Source organism: Garra rufa, chromosome 13 (assembly GCF_049309525.1).
Source record: "Garra rufa chromosome 13, GarRuf1.0, whole genome shotgun sequence".
Taxonomy (NCBI): Eukaryota; Metazoa; Chordata; class Actinopteri; order Cypriniformes; family Cyprinidae; genus Garra; species Garra rufa.
Window position 1 is genome coordinate 40,344,192 of NC_133373.1, and position 23,815 is coordinate 40,368,006.

At 38.6% G+C, this 23,815-nt stretch overlaps 2 protein-coding genes across 2 annotated transcripts in view; both read left to right on the forward strand.

Annotated features, from left to right (window-relative positions):
* Positions 1–13,786, forward strand: part of LOC141348532 (major histocompatibility complex class I-related gene protein-like) — a 27,808-nt gene extending 14,022 nt beyond the window's left edge. The window contains exons 7-8 of the mRNA XM_073852816.1: positions 83–199; positions 13,772–13,786. Of these exons, the coding sequence (XP_073708917.1) occupies positions 83–199; positions 13,772–13,786 (132 nt within the window). The remainder of the gene's footprint in view (positions 1–82; positions 200–13,771) is intronic.
* LOC141348533 (DLA class I histocompatibility antigen, A9/A9 alpha chain-like) overlaps positions 13,786–23,815 on the forward strand; it is a 15,810-nt gene continuing 5,780 nt past the window's right edge. Inside the window, exons 1-4 of the mRNA XM_073852817.1 lie at positions 13,786–14,029; positions 14,212–14,487; positions 14,598–14,888; positions 15,278–15,400. Of these exons, the coding sequence (XP_073708918.1) occupies positions 13,786–14,029; positions 14,212–14,487; positions 14,598–14,888; positions 15,278–15,400 (934 nt within the window). The remainder of the gene's footprint in view (positions 14,030–14,211; positions 14,488–14,597; positions 14,889–15,277; positions 15,401–23,815) is intronic.

Consider the following 23,815-nt stretch of genomic DNA (forward strand, 5'->3'; position numbering starts at 1 on the left):
ATGTTGACAGATCTAGATTGTGGCTGCAGGCGATGGGTTGCCCATCATCTCCTGACACATCAAGAATGTTTGTGTGTGACAGACTTTTTTCATGGGAGAGCTTTTACATGAGGACATTGGCATTGCTCATGGAGGTAATATCCGGAGAGAAGACGCTGAACGAAGTCCCAAATATCTTTCCATCCCCACAGGGCAGCCAGTAAGTGTCTTAATAACCATTATCTTGTCGGTCTTGCTGTCCTTTGTTGTTTAAAGATCAGTAAGATTATTCAGTTTAATTATTAAAAATGAGATTATCATAGACCTGTTCGAATAAACAAAAACATTTTTTTTTTGTCTTTCAGTTTCACTTTAGCTGCTGGCTGAAAATACTGGAATTTTGCCCAGTGACTGCAAATGAAGGAGGAAGTCTTAATATGGTCATTGGTGAGATGAATTTATCGTGACGTCAAACAACATGCAGCAGTTACGTTTCCGGATTCTTCACACAGTCAGAGTAGAAATGGCTATAAATGTATTTCTAATCAAAGTTATAGTTATCTTAAGCATTTGTAACAATTGTAACAGTTTATGTTCAATAAATGTTATTAGAATGTGATACCTATGTTTTATAGTGAAGAAATGCACTTAGTTTTGAACTAAAAAAAAAAAATTAATTCAACAGTTATATTCAGTTGGTGAAGAACTACAGGAACCGTTTGACCTCTGTAATTTGTTAACAAAGGCTTCTGTACCAAATATTAAAATGTTTTGACTCAAGAGATCAAATACTTATTTGACACAGTAATTCACAAATAAATTGTTAAAAAATCATTCAATGTGATTTCCGGATTTTTATTTTTACATTCTGTCTCTCACAGTGGAAATGCACCTATGCTGAAAATTGTAGACCCCTTCATGATTTCTAAGTAAGAGAACTCACTGTATGTTGATGCATCAGATTACAATAATAAAAATACTATGATTGTTGCGAAATTTCACATGAATATTTTAATTCATATCTGGCATTCACAGAGGGTTTTTTAAAAATTGACTGATGCCCACAACTGGTCCAGAAATTATTTTAATGAGCCTAACATTGCAGATTCATGATGTGTGAAGACCTTCGTTCATCTTCAGAACATAAATTAACATATTTTTGATGAAATCCGAGAGCTCTCTGGCCCTCTTTAGACAGCAAGTGGTTCAATCATAATTGTGTCGTGAGTATTTGCAGTCTCTTAGCCATCGTAGAGGGTTTTTCCATGCCAACTGTTAGGGGTGCGTGCAAGACGAGACAAGACAATATTAACAATATATTTAATATAAATATCCAAGAGGAACAAGGCAGGAACAGGCAGGAACACTGAGAGCTTACACACACATCACATAACGTTAAAGACCGACAGGGAACTGAACTCAAAGACAGACTCTTAAAGACAAACTAATCAAGACACACAGGTGACATAGATGACTGATAATCAAACACAGGTGATGGGGATGACGATAAACGAGGGTTAAACCAAATCACACAGATCAACAGGGTGAAACCAAAGACACAAACTGACATAACTATGACATTACGCCCCCCTCCGGAAAGGCGCGTCCTCGCGCCGTGGAAAAAACAAGAAAAAAAACGAGAGGGGCGGAAAACCAGAAACAAAGTCCATGAGGGTGGGGGCTTCGGCGGAGGACGCAACCAAAGGAGGGGAACCAAAAGAAAAGTCCAAGTGACAGACACAACAGTCCAAGGGGGCGACAACGGTGGGAGGAGCCAGGGAGAAAACAGGAGGGACCTGAAGCAGGAGGAAATCAGCAGGACCCAGACCACAGCCATGATGACGGCCCACGGTGGAGCCGACGGAGGGAGGAGCCATGGTGGAGGAAGGACCGCCGACTCCATGGGGCCGACCGACAGAGGCGGAGCCCGAGGCAGAGACGGAGAGCCGCAGATCCAGGGTGACGCCGAGGATCCGGAGGGCCAAGGTGGAACAATAGGCTCTGGCGCCCGAGGCGGAGGCGGAGTTCCGGAGGTCCGCGGCGGAGCCGGAGCGACAGAGGATGGAGGAGTCCGAAGGAGCCGGTGGGATGGCGCGACGAGGCACAGCCGGAGGAGCAGAGTCCTGAGGTGACGGAGGGACGAAAACTGACCAGGGCGGAGCCGGAGAGACGATGGAGCCAGTGGAGCTGGTGGACCGACGGGCGACGGTGGAGAGGAGGGCGTCGAGAGCCGTGGTGGAACCGCAGGGTCGGAGGGCCGAGGCGGAGTCCTGGACTCGGAGGCTGGAGGCAGAGATGAGGGATCCTCCAGCCGAGACGCCGTTGGAGACTGGCAGCACCGCGGCGAGCCCACTGCACAGGTGCTGGGCTGAGGGTGAGCTGAGGGGCTGTCAGGGGACAGCGGTGGCCAGACAGACATGGCAGTGGATGACAGAGGGTGGGTGGGTGGGAATTCCGGGCAGACAGGAAAGTCAGGACAGACGGATATTTCAGAAAAAAAAATCAATGAGATCCCCAGAATGATACTCAAGCTCACCCCCAGTGGTGGTGCAGTGGGCAGGGCTCTCTATCGCCCTCTCTTGCTCCACGTCATACTCCACCGTCGCGGATGTTGAAGTCGGCTCTCGCACCTGGTCCGATGGGTCCAGCTCTGGCTCTGTCGCTCTCGGCTCTGGCTCTCCATCGTCCGTGGGCTCGGGCTGCAACTCCGCTTGTCGGGGTGATGTTGGGCTGGGTTCTGGGTCAGGTGTGAGGCTGGTGTCATCCTCCGCATCCAACAAAGATCTGCTGGACACCAGCACCCACACCCATGTAATCAGCGATGCTCTCTCGAGGACCTTCCCCGGACAGCTGCCTCTTGATGGTGTGACTCAGTCCCTTTCGGAAAAAGGTACATAGACAGCTGTCCGGGTAGTGCGTGTAAGGCACGAGGTGGATAAAGTCTCTGGTGTAGTCCTCAAGAGAGCGATCCCCCTGCTCCAGGAGAATGATGCTAACAGCAGGGTCCATGATGAAAAAACAGAAAAATAAACACTGGGAAAAACGGAAAAATAAAGCAGGGGAAACACGCTGGGAAACTGTTAAGGTCGGTCTTTCTGTTAGGGGTGCGTGCAAGACGAGACGAGACGAGACGATATTAACAATAACAATATATTTAATATAAATATCCAAGAGGAACAAGGCAGGAACAGGCAGGAACACTGAGAGCATACACACACATATCACATAACGTTAAAGACCGACAGGGAACTGAACTCAAAGATAGACTCTTAAAGACAAACTAATCAAGACACACAGGTGACATAGATGACTGATAATCAAACACAGGTGATGGGGATGACGATAAACGAGGGTTAAACCAAATCACACAGATCAACAGGGTGAAACCAAAGACACAAACTGACATAACTATGACACCAACTGGATTCAAGCTTTTTTTTTTGGCCAGTGCTCTGAGTGAGTTGGATACGAGGCAATGTTTGCCAGGGATAAATACTACTAGTACTCAGAGGAATCACTAAATTAAATATAAATTAATGTTAAAACACAATGCAATTTAATTAATAATTATTTAAGTAAAGTTTAAATTTTTATTACATTTTTTACATTTACATGTACAGTACATTTTTTATTTACTGTTTAGGTACAACGCATTTTAATTTAATCATTATTTACTTTTTTTATTGACCTGTTTGTCAGCACTGTGCAGTGTTAATGTTCAAACTGTCTATTTACAATATTAAAGTAGCTGACAACAATAAATATTCTTAATAGGAATAAAACTGCCACGCTTTTGAACTGTGCAGAGCTTTAGCTGAATAGTTAGGCTTACTTAGCTACTGTATTTTAATTCTGGTCATTTTGGTGGTACTTGGAGAGCCAAATAATTTCTGAGGTGGTACTTAGTATAAAAAGTTTGAGAACCACTGATTTAGGCCTATAGCTTTATTAAAGCAATAAAATGCAACCTTTCAGAACAAATAAACAGAATTAACTCTATTTTGCCATGTCAGCCACAGTGCTGATTGCCAACACTAAACAAATAAAACCCCTTAACCTATTCTACATCAAATTCTTGACCTATCCACCCTATTATTCAATGCAGAAGTAAGCCTATGGCTGAGACTTCTGGTTTATTATCCACTATAATGAGAATAATAACAAACTGTTATTCAGTTAAAACTGTGGTCATAATTAAGATAATACAATAAAATAATATGGTAAGACACACCAATTTGTAATATCAAGCAGCAAAACGAGCTGTTTATAGCTAAAAATAGCTGGACACGGATGAGACCGGAAGTCAGACCCATAAAATTACAAATGACAGCACCCGAAAAAGGTGGTTAGCAGGGGTGTCAAAATCCCAGGAGGGCGAGAGCCCTGCAGAGTTTTGCTCTAATCCTGCTCCAATACACATGCCATGTAGTTTTCAAATAAGCCTGAAGTACTTGATCAGTTGGATCAAGTGTGTTTAATTATGGTTCAATCTAAACTCTGTAGGGTTTTGGCCATCCAGGAATTGAGTTTGACACCCCTGACCTTTATTGATAGCACAGTTACCCAGCAGTCACACAACATCATAAGACATTGATATTTTTTTATTTTATTTAATCATTATTTAACCAGAAAAGTCTAGATTAAAAACCTCTTTCACAGGAGTATCCTGGATAATTCAGGATTATAATTCAATTGTGTATTATTTCTAAAAATAATCAAATTGATTTTACAGTTAGTATTAGTAGAACAGAAATTAAGAGTATTATTAAAAATAAATTAAAGAAACAATGGCAACAACAATGGGAAGAAAATAGGAAAGGACGATGGTTTCATAAGATTCAAAGGAGAGTGGGAGAAATAAGGTGTACAGGGAGGAATAGGCGAGAAGAGACAATAATATCAAGGCTTCGGTTTGGACACACGGGATTAAATGGAACATTACTGAAAATAGATAAGGCACAGGGAAATGTGAATATTGCGGGCATGAAGAAACAGTGGAACATGTCATATTAGAGTGCGGGAAACAGTGGCGGCTGGTGCTAAAAAATTTTAGGGGGGCGCACACAAAATGAATCACACTGTTAATACAGGTTTTATTATCAGTAAAGTAATTATTAAACATTTGTAATCATCCCAAAAAAAATTAGCCATTTATATTAATGTGATTCAGAGATAAAGGCCATAATACTAATGTTATCCACACGAGGGAGCCACAGGTTAAATCTCAAAGACAGAGAAAATAAATTGATTTGTAATAAAACATTGCATATAAATTAATTTTCATAGTTATATATAGTCCAATATAATAAGTAATTATAATGCTATTGACAATATATTTGTATGTCCAATTAAAGAAGGAACACTATATTATATATATCTATTTTAATATTGTGCTTATAATAATACTAACATAAACACTCACAATTTACTTGAAAAAAGACATCTACATAAGCCCTTGCTTGTACCCCGACGATTGAGTTAAACTGCATTGTTTTAGTTAACGTTACTTTCTGTGTAGTTGCCCACAACGCTTCGGTGACAGGACTTTGAAATAACAAACAATGAAAACAATAAAAGGCATGACTTACATCGCATCTAGCAAGCAAACTCTATCCAAGCTCCATGATTCGTAAGTTTATTTTATTTATTTTTTTCTTCATTTGAACGGCTTGTGAAAGATAAAATCAAATTTACTTTCATCTCGGAAAAGATATTGCACATATTTGACAGTCGAGAAAGGTCCAATCACATGAGGACAAAATATATAAAAACAAGATTGATTGGCTAAGATCTAAAGTGGGAGGGTCTGGGGCGCTGTGCTCTGCGCCCCGAGGACAATCTGAAACAAGCCAATCAGAGCTCAGCCTCAAGTCACATGCGTTTCAAAAATTTACAGACCATTTGGCCGGCGTCCCGCATACACAAACAAACGAAAAACAGTTTAGATTTTTTTTTATTTTTAACAGGTGCTAACATAACTACCAGTCGAATAGTATGTAAAAATAATGCAATTTCGTAATTATTTTGCAATATGTATTAAACTTATTTTTTAACATGTTAATAGTCTTCTTCCTTGGCTAACTTGAGGGGGGGCGGCGCCCCAGCGCCCCCTATGGACCAGCCGCCACTGGCGGGAAATATGAAACCGAAAAAAGACTGAATCAGAAATAACTGTGAACATTATTATCTTAAATAAATAACAATGAAATTCATTCATGTGTCGTCATAATTCATTCATGTGTCATAAATGTTTGTATTTATAAACAACTCTGATGTTTAACAACCCTTTTCTATTTATTAATTTAATAACATAAGGATAGTGGATACTCTTGCTGAGAATTTTCCACATTTATGTATCTTATTAACAGTTAAGACAATAATCAAAAAGTAAATAAACACCACTGGTTAACATTTTGATTTATAGTCACGGATTGCCAGAAATGGAATAACTAAACACCGGAAAAATGTCTTGCTTGTAAATGTATGTAACCTTGGACCACAAACCAGTCATAAGCGCACGTTTTTAAAAAAAAACCTAATTGAGATTTGTACACATCTGAAAGCTGAATAAATAAGCAAAGGATTCAGCGTTTATATAAAATGTATAATTCATAAGTATAGACCGATTATCTGTTTGTAAACATCCGGGATGCGCGCGCATCTTGGTTGCAGAAAACCCGGGAGACATAGCGTTTACGAATAGGAAATTACACGGATATGGTACAAAACAGTTCGATTCTAAATTATTATAGATTATTTTGATTAATGTTATTTAAAAAATGTTTACCGCATATTACAACAGCTTGTCACCCAACGATAAGAATGGTTATTCAACGAAATTAACGTTAGTGAGTGGGATTGCTCTGACAGATCCGTTTGTCATAGATGTAATCGTGTACCCAAATCAAGTCAAGTGCAAATTACATGTATAAAGCATGCCTCAACAGGCTTCACAACACAATGCAGACATACAAAAACGATCAATGTCTAACAAATTAATTTAAAAACACGATGTGACATTACTTGCCATAAATTCTCTGAATTTTGATGCCTGCAATTTAATCCCTCTTAGCAAATAAAGAGACAATATTTACCTCAAATATTTAAGTTTTGCTTTGCCTTTGTTTATTTCACACTGGGTTGAGTTGAGTAGGAAAAGACAGAAGTGACGAATGGATACCGATCTCCTGTACAAAAAGTGTATTCTAACGTTAGTGACTGACAGTAGGATAGTTCGCTATAACTTGTTAACGTTAGTAGCCAAGCTTACGAGACTAGCCGTGTAACTTTACCCACTGCACAATACAACATTTTCACGGTTGTCTTTCCTTCATTTTCTGATTTTTCTTTCGGGTTTTACGCTGCGTTCCAGGCAGGTTTTTAACTCGTTAATCAGGACTTCAAATCACGACTCACATCTTTGTAGCATTCCAGGCAAGTCACCCCAAACTGCCTGAGCGCATTTATTATTATTACATTATTATTAATTTGTTTGCAATGTTATATTGTCCTAAAGTCTATTTTTCACTGTGTACCTCTTGCATAAACACCGCACTCGTAGGTGCTGACATAGTGGTTTCGCGGGCTATGTCACGTCAGAACTCGGAACTGGGAGCACATCGATCTAGTACGAGTTCACGAGTGGGAAGTCACGGGTTTGACTGTCGTTTGGGTGCACTTTCACTGATAGAAGATCGGAAAAACACGAGTAACGGGTTGCCTGGAACGGGACATTATAGCGGTTTCCGGTCGTCTTTTGCAACCGACATGCGCAGTTGAACCAGCGTGACGCGTGTGTGATGTAGGCTGATAATTGGTCTATAGTTTCCAACTGCATTTCCTGTTGATCGTGGCAGCGACGTCAATCCATTTCACTAACCAAGGAGATGAGTTGTGGGAGGGATGTTGCGTCGACGTCATTAATTTACCTACAACCAATAAGAAGGAATGTGGGCGGGACGACACGTGCAGCCCCGCCCCAGATTCAGCCCCGCCTCGATCTGTAGGCTGCAGACAGGTGCACTTGAGATTTTCGCGCGATCGTTAAAACGAAACCAAAAGTAGGCTAAAACACTGAGGCGCATTCAAAAGCAATTTTAATGCCCTGCTTTTAGAGAGCGACTCCCCAATGCGCGCAAATTAGGCTACATAAAATATCTAGGCTGTTATTAGTATGTGGCCTATAATAAGTTGTGTATTAGCTCTGTATCATGCTGCAAAGATTCGGTCTCTATTTGCACTTTGAATATTGAAAGAGTAGTACTTTGATCATGCCAGATTTATGGACCAGCAGAGCAATGGAACCATATATGAGCATGACGATCAATTAACCCCTTAACTGTTACTCCCATTTTTGAACAGAGACGTGAAAATGAAGAATTGAAACTTAAATCTTTATAATTCATGGGCAAAAACATTTTGTAGTATGATTTTGATGTACATTGTCCATGTTAATGCAATGTCTGATTTTAAAATGGTTTCAAAGGATGAATTTTGAAATTAAGTTTTCATCTGATATATCATTTCTTATTATTTCTAAAGTGCAATAGGGAAAAGGGCAATGAGGAAGTTTGTTTGTTTAAAAGGTCAGAACTCTTGTTATGGAGTAGATTTTTGAGGTGCACTCTTGTCATAAAATAATCTATGACACTCTTGTCATAAATAATTTTTCCTACATAATTTGTAGCACAACAAAAAGTCAAATACTATTTAGGAGCCTTAGACCTTTCCAACGTTAGGATATGGTTTGTCATGATTAGATTAGAGTTTATTTGTAAAATGGTGAAGAAAACTTGGGCATCCCACAGAGTGGACGATGAAAGCCATAAAATGTTGATAGGCAAGTGTTTCTAGCTAAGAATCTTTAAATCTCTTTACTCTGACATAATACCTTTGTATGTTTGTTTTTTTATGTTTAATGGTGATTTTTCCCCCCTTACATTATTACATTATTTTTCATTAAATGTCTTTAAATTTAAAGCAAAGTTTATCATGTCTTATTTTACTGCTGTTTAAAAACCTAATGTTCAGGGGTAAATATTTAAAATAAAAAAATTCTCCAGAATCGTGACAGAATCATGATCTTTATTTTAAGCAAAAAAAAAATCATGATTCTCATTTTATTCTAATGAGAAGTGCCTCTGGAAGATCGGACATGACGTGAAGTGCCTCTGAAAGATCAGACTTGACATGACTTGATTTAGGAACAACAGCTGTGATGTAACTTGACCTTGAAGGTCACCTATGTCTTGACTTGACTCAGGCTGTGAAGCTCTGTCTAGACTTGACTCAGGAAGTGCTGCTGTATCTTGTCTTGACTCAGGAGGTGCTGCTGTATCTTGTCTTGATGTAGCTGCCATTTTAAGTACGCGCTCCGGCGTGTCCGCCATTTTGTGAGCGGGTTGCGCAGCCGGCATAGCAATAAACACACATGAATGTTCTGCGTCCGCTATTACCGCAATGTTGCGTTACTCCTCGGCAGAGCCGGACAGTAACGGAGTACATTTACTTGAGTACAGTACTTAAGTACAATTTTGAGGGATCTGTACTTTACTCGAGTATCATTTTTGGGGAGTACTCATGACTTTACTCAAGTACATTTGAGAGGCAGATATTTTACTCTTTACTCCACTACATTTCTATCCATAACCTTGAGTACCCATTACTTCTTCTAAAAAAAAGGAAAAAAAGAAAAATCTCGGAAACCCTCAATTTGTTGTTTCCCTCTCAAACGCGATTGGATTGTGCAGGCGCCACTGATTGGGACAGCCTATCAGCAATCACCTTCAGCTTTCCGCCAAAGTCAACTCCATAGTCAGATAATGATTTAGATAAGAGACGAAACCATGGACCAAACAATGGATGAAGACGCAGCAGGTCCATCCCGGGAACGTGCCAACCCGTGGCCCCAGTTCAGAGTTGTGTCAGAACATTGCTATATTGCCGTCTTTGCTGGTTTAGGTTTATTAATTTGATTGATGAAAAAACAGAGAAACTCACATGTACACACAATTGTTAGCTGAATTTTCTTTTCTGATATTACACATTAATGTAAGCTGAGCATTTGCTTTAATCTTCTTGAGTATGCGGTGTGTTTAACACAGTCAGGTTCAAATGTGGGTGCAAAAAATCCATTAAAACTCCAAGGTATTAACATTAACATTTTTTATATATATAACTCCATGTAGGACATTTCTGTACATAAATATAAGCACTGTGGCAGTAGTAATGCAATATTTAGAAAATGTACTCTTGATACTCAAGTACTTTTAAAAACAAGTACTTCAGTACTTTTACTTAAGTAGACATCTGACTGTAGTACTTTTACTTGTACTTGAGTAAAATTTAGCAAGGGGTATCTGTACTTTTACTCAAGTAATGAAGCTGTGTACTCTGTCCGCCTCTGCTACTCGGTGACACCCACAGTAAATGATGAGGCAACACAATAAAGCATAGTTCATAAATTCAACGAGTGATGAACGCGGGCCCTCACGTCTCGACTTAGTCCTTTGTGGTTTATTCATGTCATCACAAAAAAACATCAGTAAACAGTCCGGTAAATCTGAGTAACGAAAACAGAGCAATACACAGAGTAATCCAATAAACAGGCAAGGTCAAGAAGGCAAGCAGTGGGCGATCGGGAAGCGTGATAACAGTCCAGGTAGAAAACAGATAAACAAACAGGAAAACGCTCTGTATGTCTGCAGTGCAAAATATACTCGGCGATAAGAGGGAGGAAGTCCAGGGCTTAAATAGTGTGTGCGATAGGATGCAGCTGTGCCATGGGTGATGGGAGATGTAGTCTGTGGTGACATGTAAGAGTCTGTGTAGTGTAAGAGTCCATGTGGTGAAAGAGTGACATCTGGTGGTGAACGGACGGAAGGCCACAGACCAGATTCGAGACACTTTCCTAATGTTGGGATCAGAAGGAAGGCAGTGTAAAGACTGTGTTTTTCCACAACCTGGCACTGCACAGTGTCTGGTTGTATTTGGAGCAGCCTTTATCGTTTGGTTTATGCGTAGACCTGCGTTTGCCTCTTCTTATTTACACTACATGTGCAAATTGGCTGGGGCTAAACAGGCAGCAATGTAGAAGCAGGTTATTGCTCTATTTCTGCAGAGGCAGAGTTTAGCCACAATATTACATCATGGAGTGGCACATTCCACAACCTGTCATTCTGGAAGGTTGGCTTTAATGTAAGCTGTTTTTAGACTAACAAGAAAGTTTTGAGTTCAGAAACTTACAGAACATTTTTATAGTACAATAACCGCTTATATGGCAAAATATCAAGGGAATTTTGGTTTCTCATTCCATGATCCCTTTATTTCCCTCATTTCATGACACCAAAACAGGGAATATGCTTCATGCTGACCATTTAAGCCTAAACTTTTCTTGACAATTGACTGCGTCATTGAGTTATTAATTTACACCATAAATATGCACTGCACGCTGTTTGCACACCTGTACATAAAACAGACTGTCATTGGACTCCTCCTCTTTAGTAACTTCATCAACTGATCCTTCATCTCTGGATGTAAAATTGTCCAATGTAGCATAGTTTAGTGCATTGACATCACAAACACTGAGCAGATTGAAACGAGTAAGATTGTTTAAGTGAGCAGCTACAGTACTTTCATTATTTAAATGAAGGTTTTTATTCATGAAGGAAAAAAAATCCAAACCCACATGGCCCTACGTGAAAAAGTGTTTGTCCCCTCACCATTAAAACACAACTGTGGTTTATCACACCTGAAAGAAACAACACAAGAAATATTTCTGATCTGCTTCAGCTGTCCTTCTCCTTCAGTGTATATGTACAGTATGTCTTACTTAGTATAGCATTTAGTGACTGACAAATGAGAAAGAAAGGTTATAAAGCCATTTCTAAAGCTTTGGGACTCCAGCGAACCACAGTGAGAGCCATTATCCACAAATGGCAAAAACATGGAACAGTGGTGAACCTTCCCAGGAGAGGCCGGCCGACTAAGTTACCCCAAGAGCGCAGCGACGACTCATCCAAGAGGTCACTCCACCATCAGAAGGAGACTGGGCAAAAATGGCCTGCATGGCAGAGTTCCAAGATCCGCTGCTGAGCAAAAAGAACATAAAGGCTCGACTCAGTTTTGCCAGAAAACATCTTGATGATCCCCAAGACTTTTGGGAAAATACTCTGTGGACAGACGAGACAAAAGTTGAACTTTATGGAAGGTGTGTGTCCCATTACATCTGGCGTAAAAGTAACACAGCATTTTAGAAAAAGAACATCATACCAGCTTAATTGCATATGTCCACAGAGCTGCCCTGTGGTGTAAATCGGACTAGTTGTTTGTCTGTTTCGGTCCTCCTAAGAGGGGTCTTCCTGCCTCAAAGCTGTCCCTCAGTAGGTGGATTGTCGATGCTATTTCTTCGGCATATGAGTCCTCTGGCCTGCCCCCACCCCTGTGGTCAAGGCCCACTAAACTAGAGGTGTGGTGGCCTCCAAGGCCTTTTCTGCAGGTGTCCATATTCAGGACATCTGCAGTGCTGCTGGGTGGTTCACGCCCCTCACCCTTGTCAGGTTCTATGACCTAGATCTCCTAGCCGCTCCTGGCTCATCTGTTGTTCTGCCCTAGCTGTGACCTTCTACACTAGGCAGAGTTTTGCAAGTCTGGTGGCGTGGGCATCTCATTCCCATAGCGTTTTCGAATGCAGCTGGAGTTCCCAGAAGGGAACGTCCCATGCAGGTAACCCTGGTTCCCTGAGGGAACAAGACACTGCGTCTCGAGCCGTACTTCCGGCATCCCTGCAAGCGCTCGCTTCACTTTTGAAGCTGACGCCATTTGGCTTGCACATGATTTGATTGCTTCCTGGTCGCTTACGTCACCCACCCGTGACGTCTCGCCCTTCCGTTGGATTGATTACACATGTGATTCAGAGCGTGGTCTTGCTGCAGGTGTTCCCATTGCGTTTTCGGACGCATACGTAACCTGGGACGTTTTTTTTCTCAGCAAATACTGATAAATAATTATTTGCAACTAATTAGATTAGTTAATGAGTAAATCTAATTATTAAGATAAAAAAAATATTCACTGACAGTCCTAATTCCTACTCAGTGTGTTATATAATGACATATTGTAAATACAACTTACCCACTACCTGGTATTAACATCACTAAACATGAACTACAATTATTTTAACATACAATGTTTACTTAAACACTTTTTTTTTTTTTTAGATTTGTAACATTTAATAATAATAAAAAATCCCACAAAAATATTAATTGTATTTAAATTCTCATCACTGATTTTATACCTAATTTTGTGCATTCAGCTAATATATTACACAGCTAATTGCTCTATCAAAACAAATAATGAATAAACTTTTTGGGTGGAAAAAGCAATTTTGCTATGTCAGTATGCTTCCTCAGATTTGATGATGAAGTTTTGAAGCCAGACAATTATCTGATAAAAGTCATAACTCAGGTAGGAATGTGTGGGCTTAATGCATGAAAACAATGATCATTGATTGTCATGTCAGGCACGCACATTTGAGTTTCTGTTTACTATATTTAATGTATATTTAATGTAAATGCATAAGATAAAATAAAAATGTAATGTACTTTTCAAGATGAAATAAAGTTGTAAGTTGTAAAAAGTACTGTTTTTTGTTCAGAAATGTAAACAAGTAAAAGTATAAGTAGTCAGTTTAATTTGTACTTGAGTAATATACAAATCCCCCAAAATAATACTTAAGTACAGTAACCAAGTAAAATAAGTATTTTACACCTCTGTTTTTTTGTGTGTGTATTTACAGGTTCTCACTCTCTGATGGCTTTTGCAACATATATAGATGGACAAACACCATTTCCTGAGTTCAGTGTTGTGGTGATGCTGGATGATGTGCAAATAGGATACTATGACTCAGTCACATGGAGTTTTATACATCGGAGTCCGAGTGACTCAAAGTACCATAATGAAGAGAAAAGTGATGCTGATGTTGTATTTCTTGACATATATAACAGCATAAAATATCGGGCAGTTTATTATAAGGACCATCTAAATCAAACAAATAGTGAGTGCTAGCCAACACATTGATTATAACTTATATAACAAATGTAATGTGTAAGTGAGAAAACTACATGTGCTAGGGACAGTTATGATTAAAAGTATTTTCTGTCCACGTTGTGTATGTATACTGTCAGTGAAGACTTATGGGTCTTTTAAGAAACAAATTTTCTTTCTATTCATTTGAAGGTGCACATGTTCAACAGATGCTTTTTGGATGTGAACTGCTAAATGAGGATAAACCTGGTCTGCTGCAGAAATGGGATGCTTTTAATGGAAAAGAAATAGGAGAATACACCTTTGACACAGAAAAAAATAATTTCCAGACAAAAATAATATGGGGGCCATGGGGCCAAATAACAAAACTTCATATGAAGATTATGTGTGAAAATATTTTCCAACCCATTTGCATTAAGATTTTACGCAGGTACCTGCACTTAAATAAGAACAGTGTAATGAGAAAAGGTAAGAGCATCAACCCGATTAATATAAGAATAATTATTGATTCATGCAGTGAAGCCAGAAGTTTAATGTTAGCAGTTAAACAGTAAAACATCTTGTTTTTCTCTGTATAGTGAAACCCAGAGTCAGACTTATGAGGAAGATGCTCCCAAACTCTCAAGAGCTTCGGATCAGCTGTCTGGCCACTGGTTTTTACCCACGTCACATTAACATGACACTGTCCAGAGATGGTCAGCCTGTGGATGATGATCAGATCACAGGAGGAGAGATTCTGCCCAACGGAGATGGAACTTACCAGATGAGGAAGAGTTTGGTGATCAGGGAAGAAGAGCAACGTGAAGGACATAAATACAACTGCACAATGAAACAACTCAATCTGGACAACAAACTGGACATTACATTTGGTAAAGAAAAACTATATATATATTAATGGTAGGTTTATTTGAACAGTGAGAGACAGAATGACAACAAAAAATCCAGAAAAACTCATTTCAAAGAAGTTACAAAATTGATTTGCGTTTTAATGAGTGAAATTTGTATTTGACCCCTTTTGCAAAACATTACTTGGTTAGTGCATTAGTGCTTGGTGGCAAAACCCTTGCTAGCAATCATAGAGGTGAGACGTTTATTGTAGTTAGAGTCTAACTGTTAGACCACGAGTTTTGCTGCATTTCTATGTTAGTGGGAAAAACGTAAAATATCAGCAGTGGATCAAAAAAAAAAAAAATTCCCTCACTGTGGTTTCACTTGTTTTATTTTCTGTTATTACTTCTTTAATTTACCACATTTTCAGATGTGGCTGAATCTGACCCAGGATCATCCAGTCTGTCTGTAGTTGTCAGTATGCTGGCGTTGATGTGTGTAGCTGTTCTCATCATAACTGCACTCATCATATGGAGGAAGAGACGTGCTGCTGGTAAATGTTCTGTGCAATCCAGGTTTATTACATCTAATGCTCAATCGAGAAAAAAAAAAAAATCAGTTCCTTTAGAGACCAAAGTTTAAAGTTCACTGTTTTATGTTTCTGTGGTGTTATTCTGTATTCCGCATGGTTTAACTATATCATTCTTATTTAGGACAAGAATCAGAGAAGTCACAGAGTGATTACTCTCTTACTCCATGTGAGTACACTGTTTTATGAAGTGATATGAATGCAGTATGTTAATTCTATGGTTCATTTAGGAAACTTTATGGAAATGGCTACTCATTTTATTTTTCTTATTTCAGCTTCCACAAATGATTAAACATGACAAGTGAGTCTATGGCCCAACATTAAAGTCAAGAAAACATGCCAACCTTTGCAACATAAAAATGAAATCATATTATAATCAGATAATAAGAAATACTGTCTCATTCACTGACCATCAAATCTGCATTTTCACAAACAAATTGTTATTGTGTACTAAAATGCATAAAAAAAAAAAAAAAGAATTTAGGAACAACTGGGGGGCATTCCAGAAAGTGAATACTGTGAGTACTAAAATCTTGGTTGATTAACCCAAACCTTGGTTACTTGTTGGTTACAAACACCTGTGGAAAGTTAGTTCAGTCAACCTCCTATTAGTAACCCCAAGTTATTTAACACACACAATTACTTTCTTAGTGTATATCACCACCTACTGGGTTGTTGGAGAGTTGCTAGCTATTACATACCCTTAAGCTACCTCAGTTTTTAGAACTGAAAGTTGAGGTTATTGGTTTATTTTTTCAGAAACTTTCCTATGTCACATAACCTGCCTTCTGGGCAACGCTAAAAACATGTATACATAGTTATATAAAATGTGTTTGAAATTGTTTTGTGTAGTAAACTTGCTGTGCTTTGCAAAGAGCGCATTTAGGTAAAAGAATAGTGTGTGCTAATGCACTTAGGCCTACTTATGCATTATTCTATGCAATTTTTTAGTGTATGTAGTGTGATTAATGTGAAAATTCCAAAAAAGCCAAGATGATGCAGTTAAGTTATCAAAAATACAAAATGTATTGGACACTCAATGTTTTTAGTGATAAATGATAAGAATTATAGATAAAAAATAATCTAAAAGTAATCAATAAAGTAGTCTGATCATATTACCTAAAATGTGTAATGTAATGGATTGCATTACTAACTATTTTTCTCATATAATTTGGAAACAATAATGGACTATGGTTTTCTACATAATCTACATAGCACTGCATGTGGTTGTGGATTAGGAAAAAAAAATCAATAATAATAAAAAAGAAACAAATAATCCACACAATTACTAGTGGATGGGTTTTATTATCTTGTGCTATATTACAGTTTTTTCTTGTTGTTACAGAGTGATCTTTGGGGAATGGGATTACATTTTTTTTTTTTTGCTTGTAATAAAGACCATTTATGATCTCCATTCAATGTTTAGTTTGTTGTTTTTACTTTTTTGGTTGCAAAACATGTAAAACATAATTTTTTGTAGTCATATTTCTGGTGTGCTGGTTATTCTCTGTCATATATTTTATTCATTTTCTTTCGGTTCCCACAATCTAATAGGTAAATCTAATAACAGTTTGAAAACTGACATTTTGTATTTTCAGAAAACAGATCAGACAAATGATTAATATATTGATATCACTTATACAACACATTAATGCATTAAACAATGTTAATGAAATAAACCTTGTTGCTAAAGAAATATACAATAATGACTAAGCTATCACACAAAGCTTCAATAGTCCTGTTCAGCCCTGTAATAATAACCAGTTTCCTTCAGAGACAATGGGTAGCAACCACACAAATGAACAGAAAGGGAAAATAAGAGTCCATATCACACCTGTTTGAGAAACACAAGTGTGATGATAAACTGTTTTGTTTGTTATTGACTTTCATTTTCATTTATATTTCCTTGCAATGTTTTATTTATTTTATTCATTTTATTTATTTTTTCCTTTGGCAAAACTAGAACAACTACAATATATCTAATAAAAATGTAAAAATAAAAGAAAATATAATTTTAATTGCCTTGTTTGTGTGAAGTGTTTTGTAGCATTCTTATATGTAATTATAATTTCAGGCTTTCTGATATAATCTGTCTTTTCCTAAAAAATATATTTCTAAAAAAGTTTAAAAAAAAAAAAAAAAGCATCTCATCAATCACTTTGATTGTCAAGTTATAATACAGTATAGTCTAACAATGTCATGCAAGTGACCTTTACCTAGAAGTCTATGACTAGTCTGGCTCTACCAGTCTACTTTTTCATGTCATTATCAAAATATAGTATCAGCATCACTTTGCTCATCTAGATGGTACTTTGAATGACTCTCACTGTTATGCAAAACATAATAGTATTCGCATATCATGCAGCATCAGCACAGTACTGAACTCAATGGTGTTGTCCATCTATGTTGCCAAAGGCATTAGTGAGTGAGAAACTGTGGGCACAAGAACAAGCATATAATATTAGTACAGTGTCAAATTGGACAATGTTTATAATATTAAAAATACACATTTATATTTTACAAACATTTACATAAATATGCAATAATTGACTGGGAAATGAAGGAAAATCACCTATTGAGAAAGCCCTGACAGAGAGAACATGTAAACTCCACACAGAAAGACCTTGTCCCAACCGAGAAGCTTCTTGCTGTGAGGCCACTGTGACACCAATTACAAGACAAAGCAGTAGTCCATATACAGCACCTAGAGGACCATCTGTGATACAGTAGCCTACCTGTTTGTGGATTTAATTTTTACGTAATGTTTCTTTTTATATATATATATTTATGGTATGAAAGGCATGTATGTGCATTCATCTGACAGTATCTAACAATGTAAACAAATGGAGCCCTAGTTAAGTTTTGATCTAATTTATTATGTACAAAAGTTATTATTAGCCCCTTTCACACATACAGTCTTTACTGGTAAATTACCAGTAAATTACCATTAATAGATCATGTGTGAATAGGACCTTTTAAAAAATACTGGTAAATTTGTTCCGGCAATTTACCGGTAAGGGTAGTTGTAACATTACCAGTAAATTGCCGGAATGATGCTGTGTGTGAACGTGGAATGAAGATTACCGGTATGAGCATGTAGAACGTGCTGACGAAGTCTGCTTTGGTCCAAATTGACCAATCATAACGTTCTTATAGAGATGACGTGATTACTCTGAGCTGTTTACAAAGCTACGCTGCTTGTTTAAATGAGTTTTTCCTTTGTGAATATGCGCTTGATGGACATCTTTGACCATTGTGCCTTGTCTGACAGCTGTTTTAAGTGTTGCGCTCAAGACCCAGTCTTCTTTCTCATTCATCAACGCTGCGGCTCTGCAGTCAGATACTATTATGCGCATCTCAGGTTGATAAGAGCAAAAACCACATTATGTTTGATCATTCCCTTTTGCCGGTCACTATACTTTGTTGAGTGAAACTAAAGCATTTCTGCTGACATGACGGCATTTATCGGCATTTTGATGCTGTTGTGTGAATGGTCTCTTACCGTTAAAAAGCCAGAATGCTGTTGGCTGTGTGAACAGCATATTTCTGTATTTATTGGTAAAGTCGTACTGGTAATTTTCCGGCAATTTACCGGGATTGCATCCATTTGGATGCTGCAATAATACTAGTGGTGACTGAAATATTGACCATTACCCAGAGCCGGACAGTAACGGAGTAGGGCCTACTTTTACTTGAGTACAGTACTTAAGTACAATTTTGAGGGATCTGTACTTTACTCGAGTATCATTTTTGGGGAGTACTCATGACTTTACTCAAGTACATTTGAGAGGCAAATATTGTACTCTTTACTCCACTACATTTCTATCCATAACCGTGAGTAGCCTACCCATTACTTCAAAAAAAAAAAAAAAAAAAGGAAAAAAGCGATTGGATTGTGCAGGCGCCACTGATTGGGACAGCCTATGAGCAATTACCTTCAGCTTTCCGCCAAAGTTAACTCCATAGTCAGATAATGATTTAGATAAGAGACAAAACCATGGACGAAACAATGGATGAAGATGCAGCAGGTCCATCCCGGGAATGTGCCAACTTGTTGCCCCAGTTCAGAGTTGTGTCAGAACATTGCTATATTGCCTTCTTTGCTGGTTTAGGTTTATTGATTTGAATGATGAAAAAACAGAGAAACTCACATGTACACACAATTGTTAGCTGAATTTTCTTTTCTAATATTACACATTAATGTGAGCTGAGCATTTGCTTTAATCTCCTTGAGTATGCGGTGTGTTTAACACAGTCAGGTTCAAATGTGGGTGCAAAAAATCCATTAAAACTCCAAGGTATTAACATTAACATTTTTCATAACTCCATGTAGGACGTTTCTGTACATAAATGTAAGCACGGTGGCAGTAGTAATGCGATATTTAAAAAATGTACTCTTGATACTCAAGTACTTTTAAAAACAAGTACTTCAGTACTTTTACTTAAGTAGACATCTGACTCTAGTACTTTTACTTGTACTTGAGTAAAATTTAGCTAGGGGTATCTGTACTTTTACTCAAGTAATGAAGCTGTGTACTCTGTCCGCCTCTGCCATTACCCTTTGAAGTCAAATCAGTAACAAGTTCCTCAGTTTTGTTTGTGTAGAATAAAGACAAAGGAATATTTTACTACATAAACCTTACTACATACTACAAAAAACTATTTTATGCTAAAAACAAAAACATAATTTGCCAGTAATTGTAATATAAGACATTACAGTAATGTCTAAAACATCTTAAGACTTTATAGAAAGTTTTAGAAATGTATATAGAAAGATAGAAATGCATCCTATTTTAAGGTTGTTTATATAATTTTGTACTAATAAACAAGAAAAAAAATACTGGTTAGGAAAATGAAATTTGCAGTGGAAAATCATGCTGGTCATCAATATTTCAACAAGGTTAAAATGCACACATTCAAAATAATTGACTGAATAATGACTGTCAAATAATGACTGTCAGTGCAATTCAAAGTTCATTTGGGACATTCTCAGCAGCATAAAAAATAAAGAGTTTTTTTTATCTACTTATGGATTTTAAAAAATGTATAAATAAATGAATAAAAAGTCTTTGGGTGAGCCTGATTAAATCGTTGACAGTGGTTTGGAACTGAACTAAGCAAAGGCCAGTAAATGAGATCAATCAAACAACTCAGTTAAATCAATGTGAGTTCACCAATAGCCAGCAGCAGAACAAACTAGCCTGCTAAATTAAAATCTTCCTTTACACATTAAACATACGTTCTTGGCAGTAAGTGCAAGTATGAGAATGCCAGTCACTGCACTTACTCGGCTGGTATTTTCACAGTAAAGTGCCCAGGAAATACTTACCACAGTGGTAAACCCTTCAAGTGTGCTCGCAGTGGTAAAACTTCAACATTCAGTAACAAAGAATCCTTTAAACTTCAACAAAGCAGAACATTAAACAATTCTCATTCTTTTTTCACCTTGCTCCAGAAGACATAAAATATTGGATAATATTTAATATCCTGTGCAAGGCATGCTGGGAATTAGCAGTCTAATGCCCATTTTCAGTTGGCAACAAATGATTCACGTACCAATGAGAGAGAGAGAGGGTTTATTGACAAGACAGCAGACTAGACAAGAGATTGAGGTGAATAGTCCAAACAATAGGGAGGTACGAGGCACAATGACTGGCAGGCTGAGAGAGTGGCCACTGAGTCCAGCCCTGGAGGAAGGAGGGTCGGAGAACTGCAGAGGAATGGTAATGCAAGACAGCGAGGACCAGGCAGGATCACACAGAAGAGAACAGACTCTCTGGGCACAATCAGGCACTGCACCAATCTTGCTGCTTGGCAGGTAGAATAAGCACTCAATGATGCACAGCCTGCAGGACAGAGCTGGACAAGAGATGCTGCAGACAAGACAGATGGCGGAAAAGAAACGCTATGCAATGACTAGAGAAACTATACTAAAGTAGAAAACAAAACGAAAACTAAAGGAAATAAACATAGAGATGGGACATTTGACACATAGGCTCCGAAGCCTGTTTTACTCTATTGAAGCAGAAGCATTGAAGCATCACATGACCGATGATGTTTAAGGATTCAATCGTCACAACCAAACACCTAAAATTTGGTGACTGATTTGAATCTTTGGGGCAGCTTCATTCATTATAAAGAGATGCGAAATATGAAAGTGGCTGCTATAATTAGAGCTGACAACTAGATGTCACTGGTAGGGTATGTGTTTGAGGATTTGAAGCTTTGAATCTGTTTTGGTACAATCAGGGGAAAAGCCTCAAAAGCTTCACAAGGCTTCATCTGCCCATCTCTAAATAATCGTAAACAATAGCAAAGATACTCTAAAACAGTTGACTGGAAAAAAAAAAAAAAAAAAAACAAGACAAGAATAGCAGGTAGTGCTACAAGTAGCTTCCTCAATACTCTATAGCTCATTAGCAACAAAGAGGACCATAGAAGCACAATATATAGTAAGAAAACTGGCAAAAAAAGAGCAAAATATAAAGGGAGCAGAGAGCATGAGGAGCAGGTGCCAACACTAATAAAAACAAAGACTTAACAAGGACTAAACAAGGGGGCGTGGTAATTGGAAACAAGGAGGCAGAGCAAGAGGAGTGCATGGCCAACAACAACAAAGACAGAACCATGTGCTCAGATACAGCACAAACATAGACACACTGAACAGTGACAAGACAGGTAGCACTGTCAGAGGAGAACCCAGACATGAACATCTGTTTTACAAATTTAAGTGGATTGCACACAATAAAATTGTGAATTAGTAAATTAGAATTAAGAATTAGGTTTACAAATGTAACATGAGACACAGACATACATGTTCCTGTTTTCACAGCATCTCACTGAATGAACTGCAAATTCAGTGCTGTTCAAAAGCTTGGGATAAGTAGGATCTTATACTTATGAAGGTTGCAATTATTTAATCAAAAATACAGAGGATTTTTTTTTTTAATTATTCTATTATATATTATATATTTAATATTGTTAAATATTATTTCAGTTTAAAAATCTATCATGCCTTTAGAGCAGTCTCTGTGCGTGCTGCAGCAGTTTGTGTGAGACAACGCAAAACTTCATTCACCCCAATCGGAAGCATTTTTACACTTAATCATTCCCTACCCCCATTATAGTGCACTATGTGCCATTTATCATATAGAACAAGTGACTAATTTCAGTCACAGTAGCACTTGTCTATTTATAGTGGAGGGGGTGGGATGCTTCAGATTCTACAGAGCATTTGATTGGACAAAAAATCTAATAAGAAGCTGAAGAGCAGGGTAATGTCATATGCCTGTCACTTGAGAGGGGAGGTCCTTCATCAATGGAATTGGCCAAGCGGCTACCTCAGCATGGCAGCGTGTGTATAATCGTTCCCCATAGCGACCCCTAGAGGACGCAGTTCCCTATCTCAGGGAACGTACTCGGTTACTAACGTAACCTCGGTTCTCTCTAGAGAGGGAACGAGTACTGCGTAAGTATCTTACGCTGGGGGGGGGGGGAATCCTTTTCCGCGAGAGATATTGAAGCCAAAAAATTATCCTTAATTTTGTATTAATGTAAAACGCGTTGCAGCAGTGTACAGACATAGGCGAAACAGCTTGCGCGCCTATTGGCTGCTCTGCGGCAACTGCAGCAGCCTATTAGAGCGAGGCCTGACGCGACGCCAGATCCAATGGGGGCATTTCGCGCCCTTTGCGTCGCTTCGCGCCCTTTTCGTAGCTTCCCGCCTAAAAGGGCGTGGTCTAGACCTATATGGATCGCTCGTAGGCAACTATTATCTGGTTTTTCATCATCGAAGCAACCAGAGCGTGCGCATGCACGGCAAGATACGCAGTACTCGTTCCCTCTCTAGAGAGAACCGAGGTTACGTTAGTAACCGAGTACGTTCTCTTACGAGAGGTCTCTCGTACTGCGTAAGTATCTTACGCTAGGGGACCCCATGTAAAACGCCGTGCATGCTGAGATCTGACACCAAAGACCCAAGGGCGAAAGCCCGGGGTTCATACAGTTCATAATCACCTATAGAACTCACAGGGAGTCCGGGGAAGAGGGAGGGGCAACGCCGCACTCTTCCACATAGTGCAGCGTCACTCAGACGCTAAGTAAACGTACATACAGGACGGGGTTATGGCCTGAGCTGACGTAAGAATAAGGGTCTTCACACAGTTTGCCCAGACACATCTTGTGCTATTACTTTCACTGTCGACCCTAGAGCTGTGCTCAGTAGACGCAGCATCCCGAGCTGATAACATCAGGTCAGACAACACTGAACATCTAGACTGACAGCAATCTGGCCTGTAAGGCGGGAACCTCCAGGTTGTAAAACCTTATAAATGTAGACGGAGAGGCCCAGCCCGCCGCCGTACAAATATCTTGCAAGGC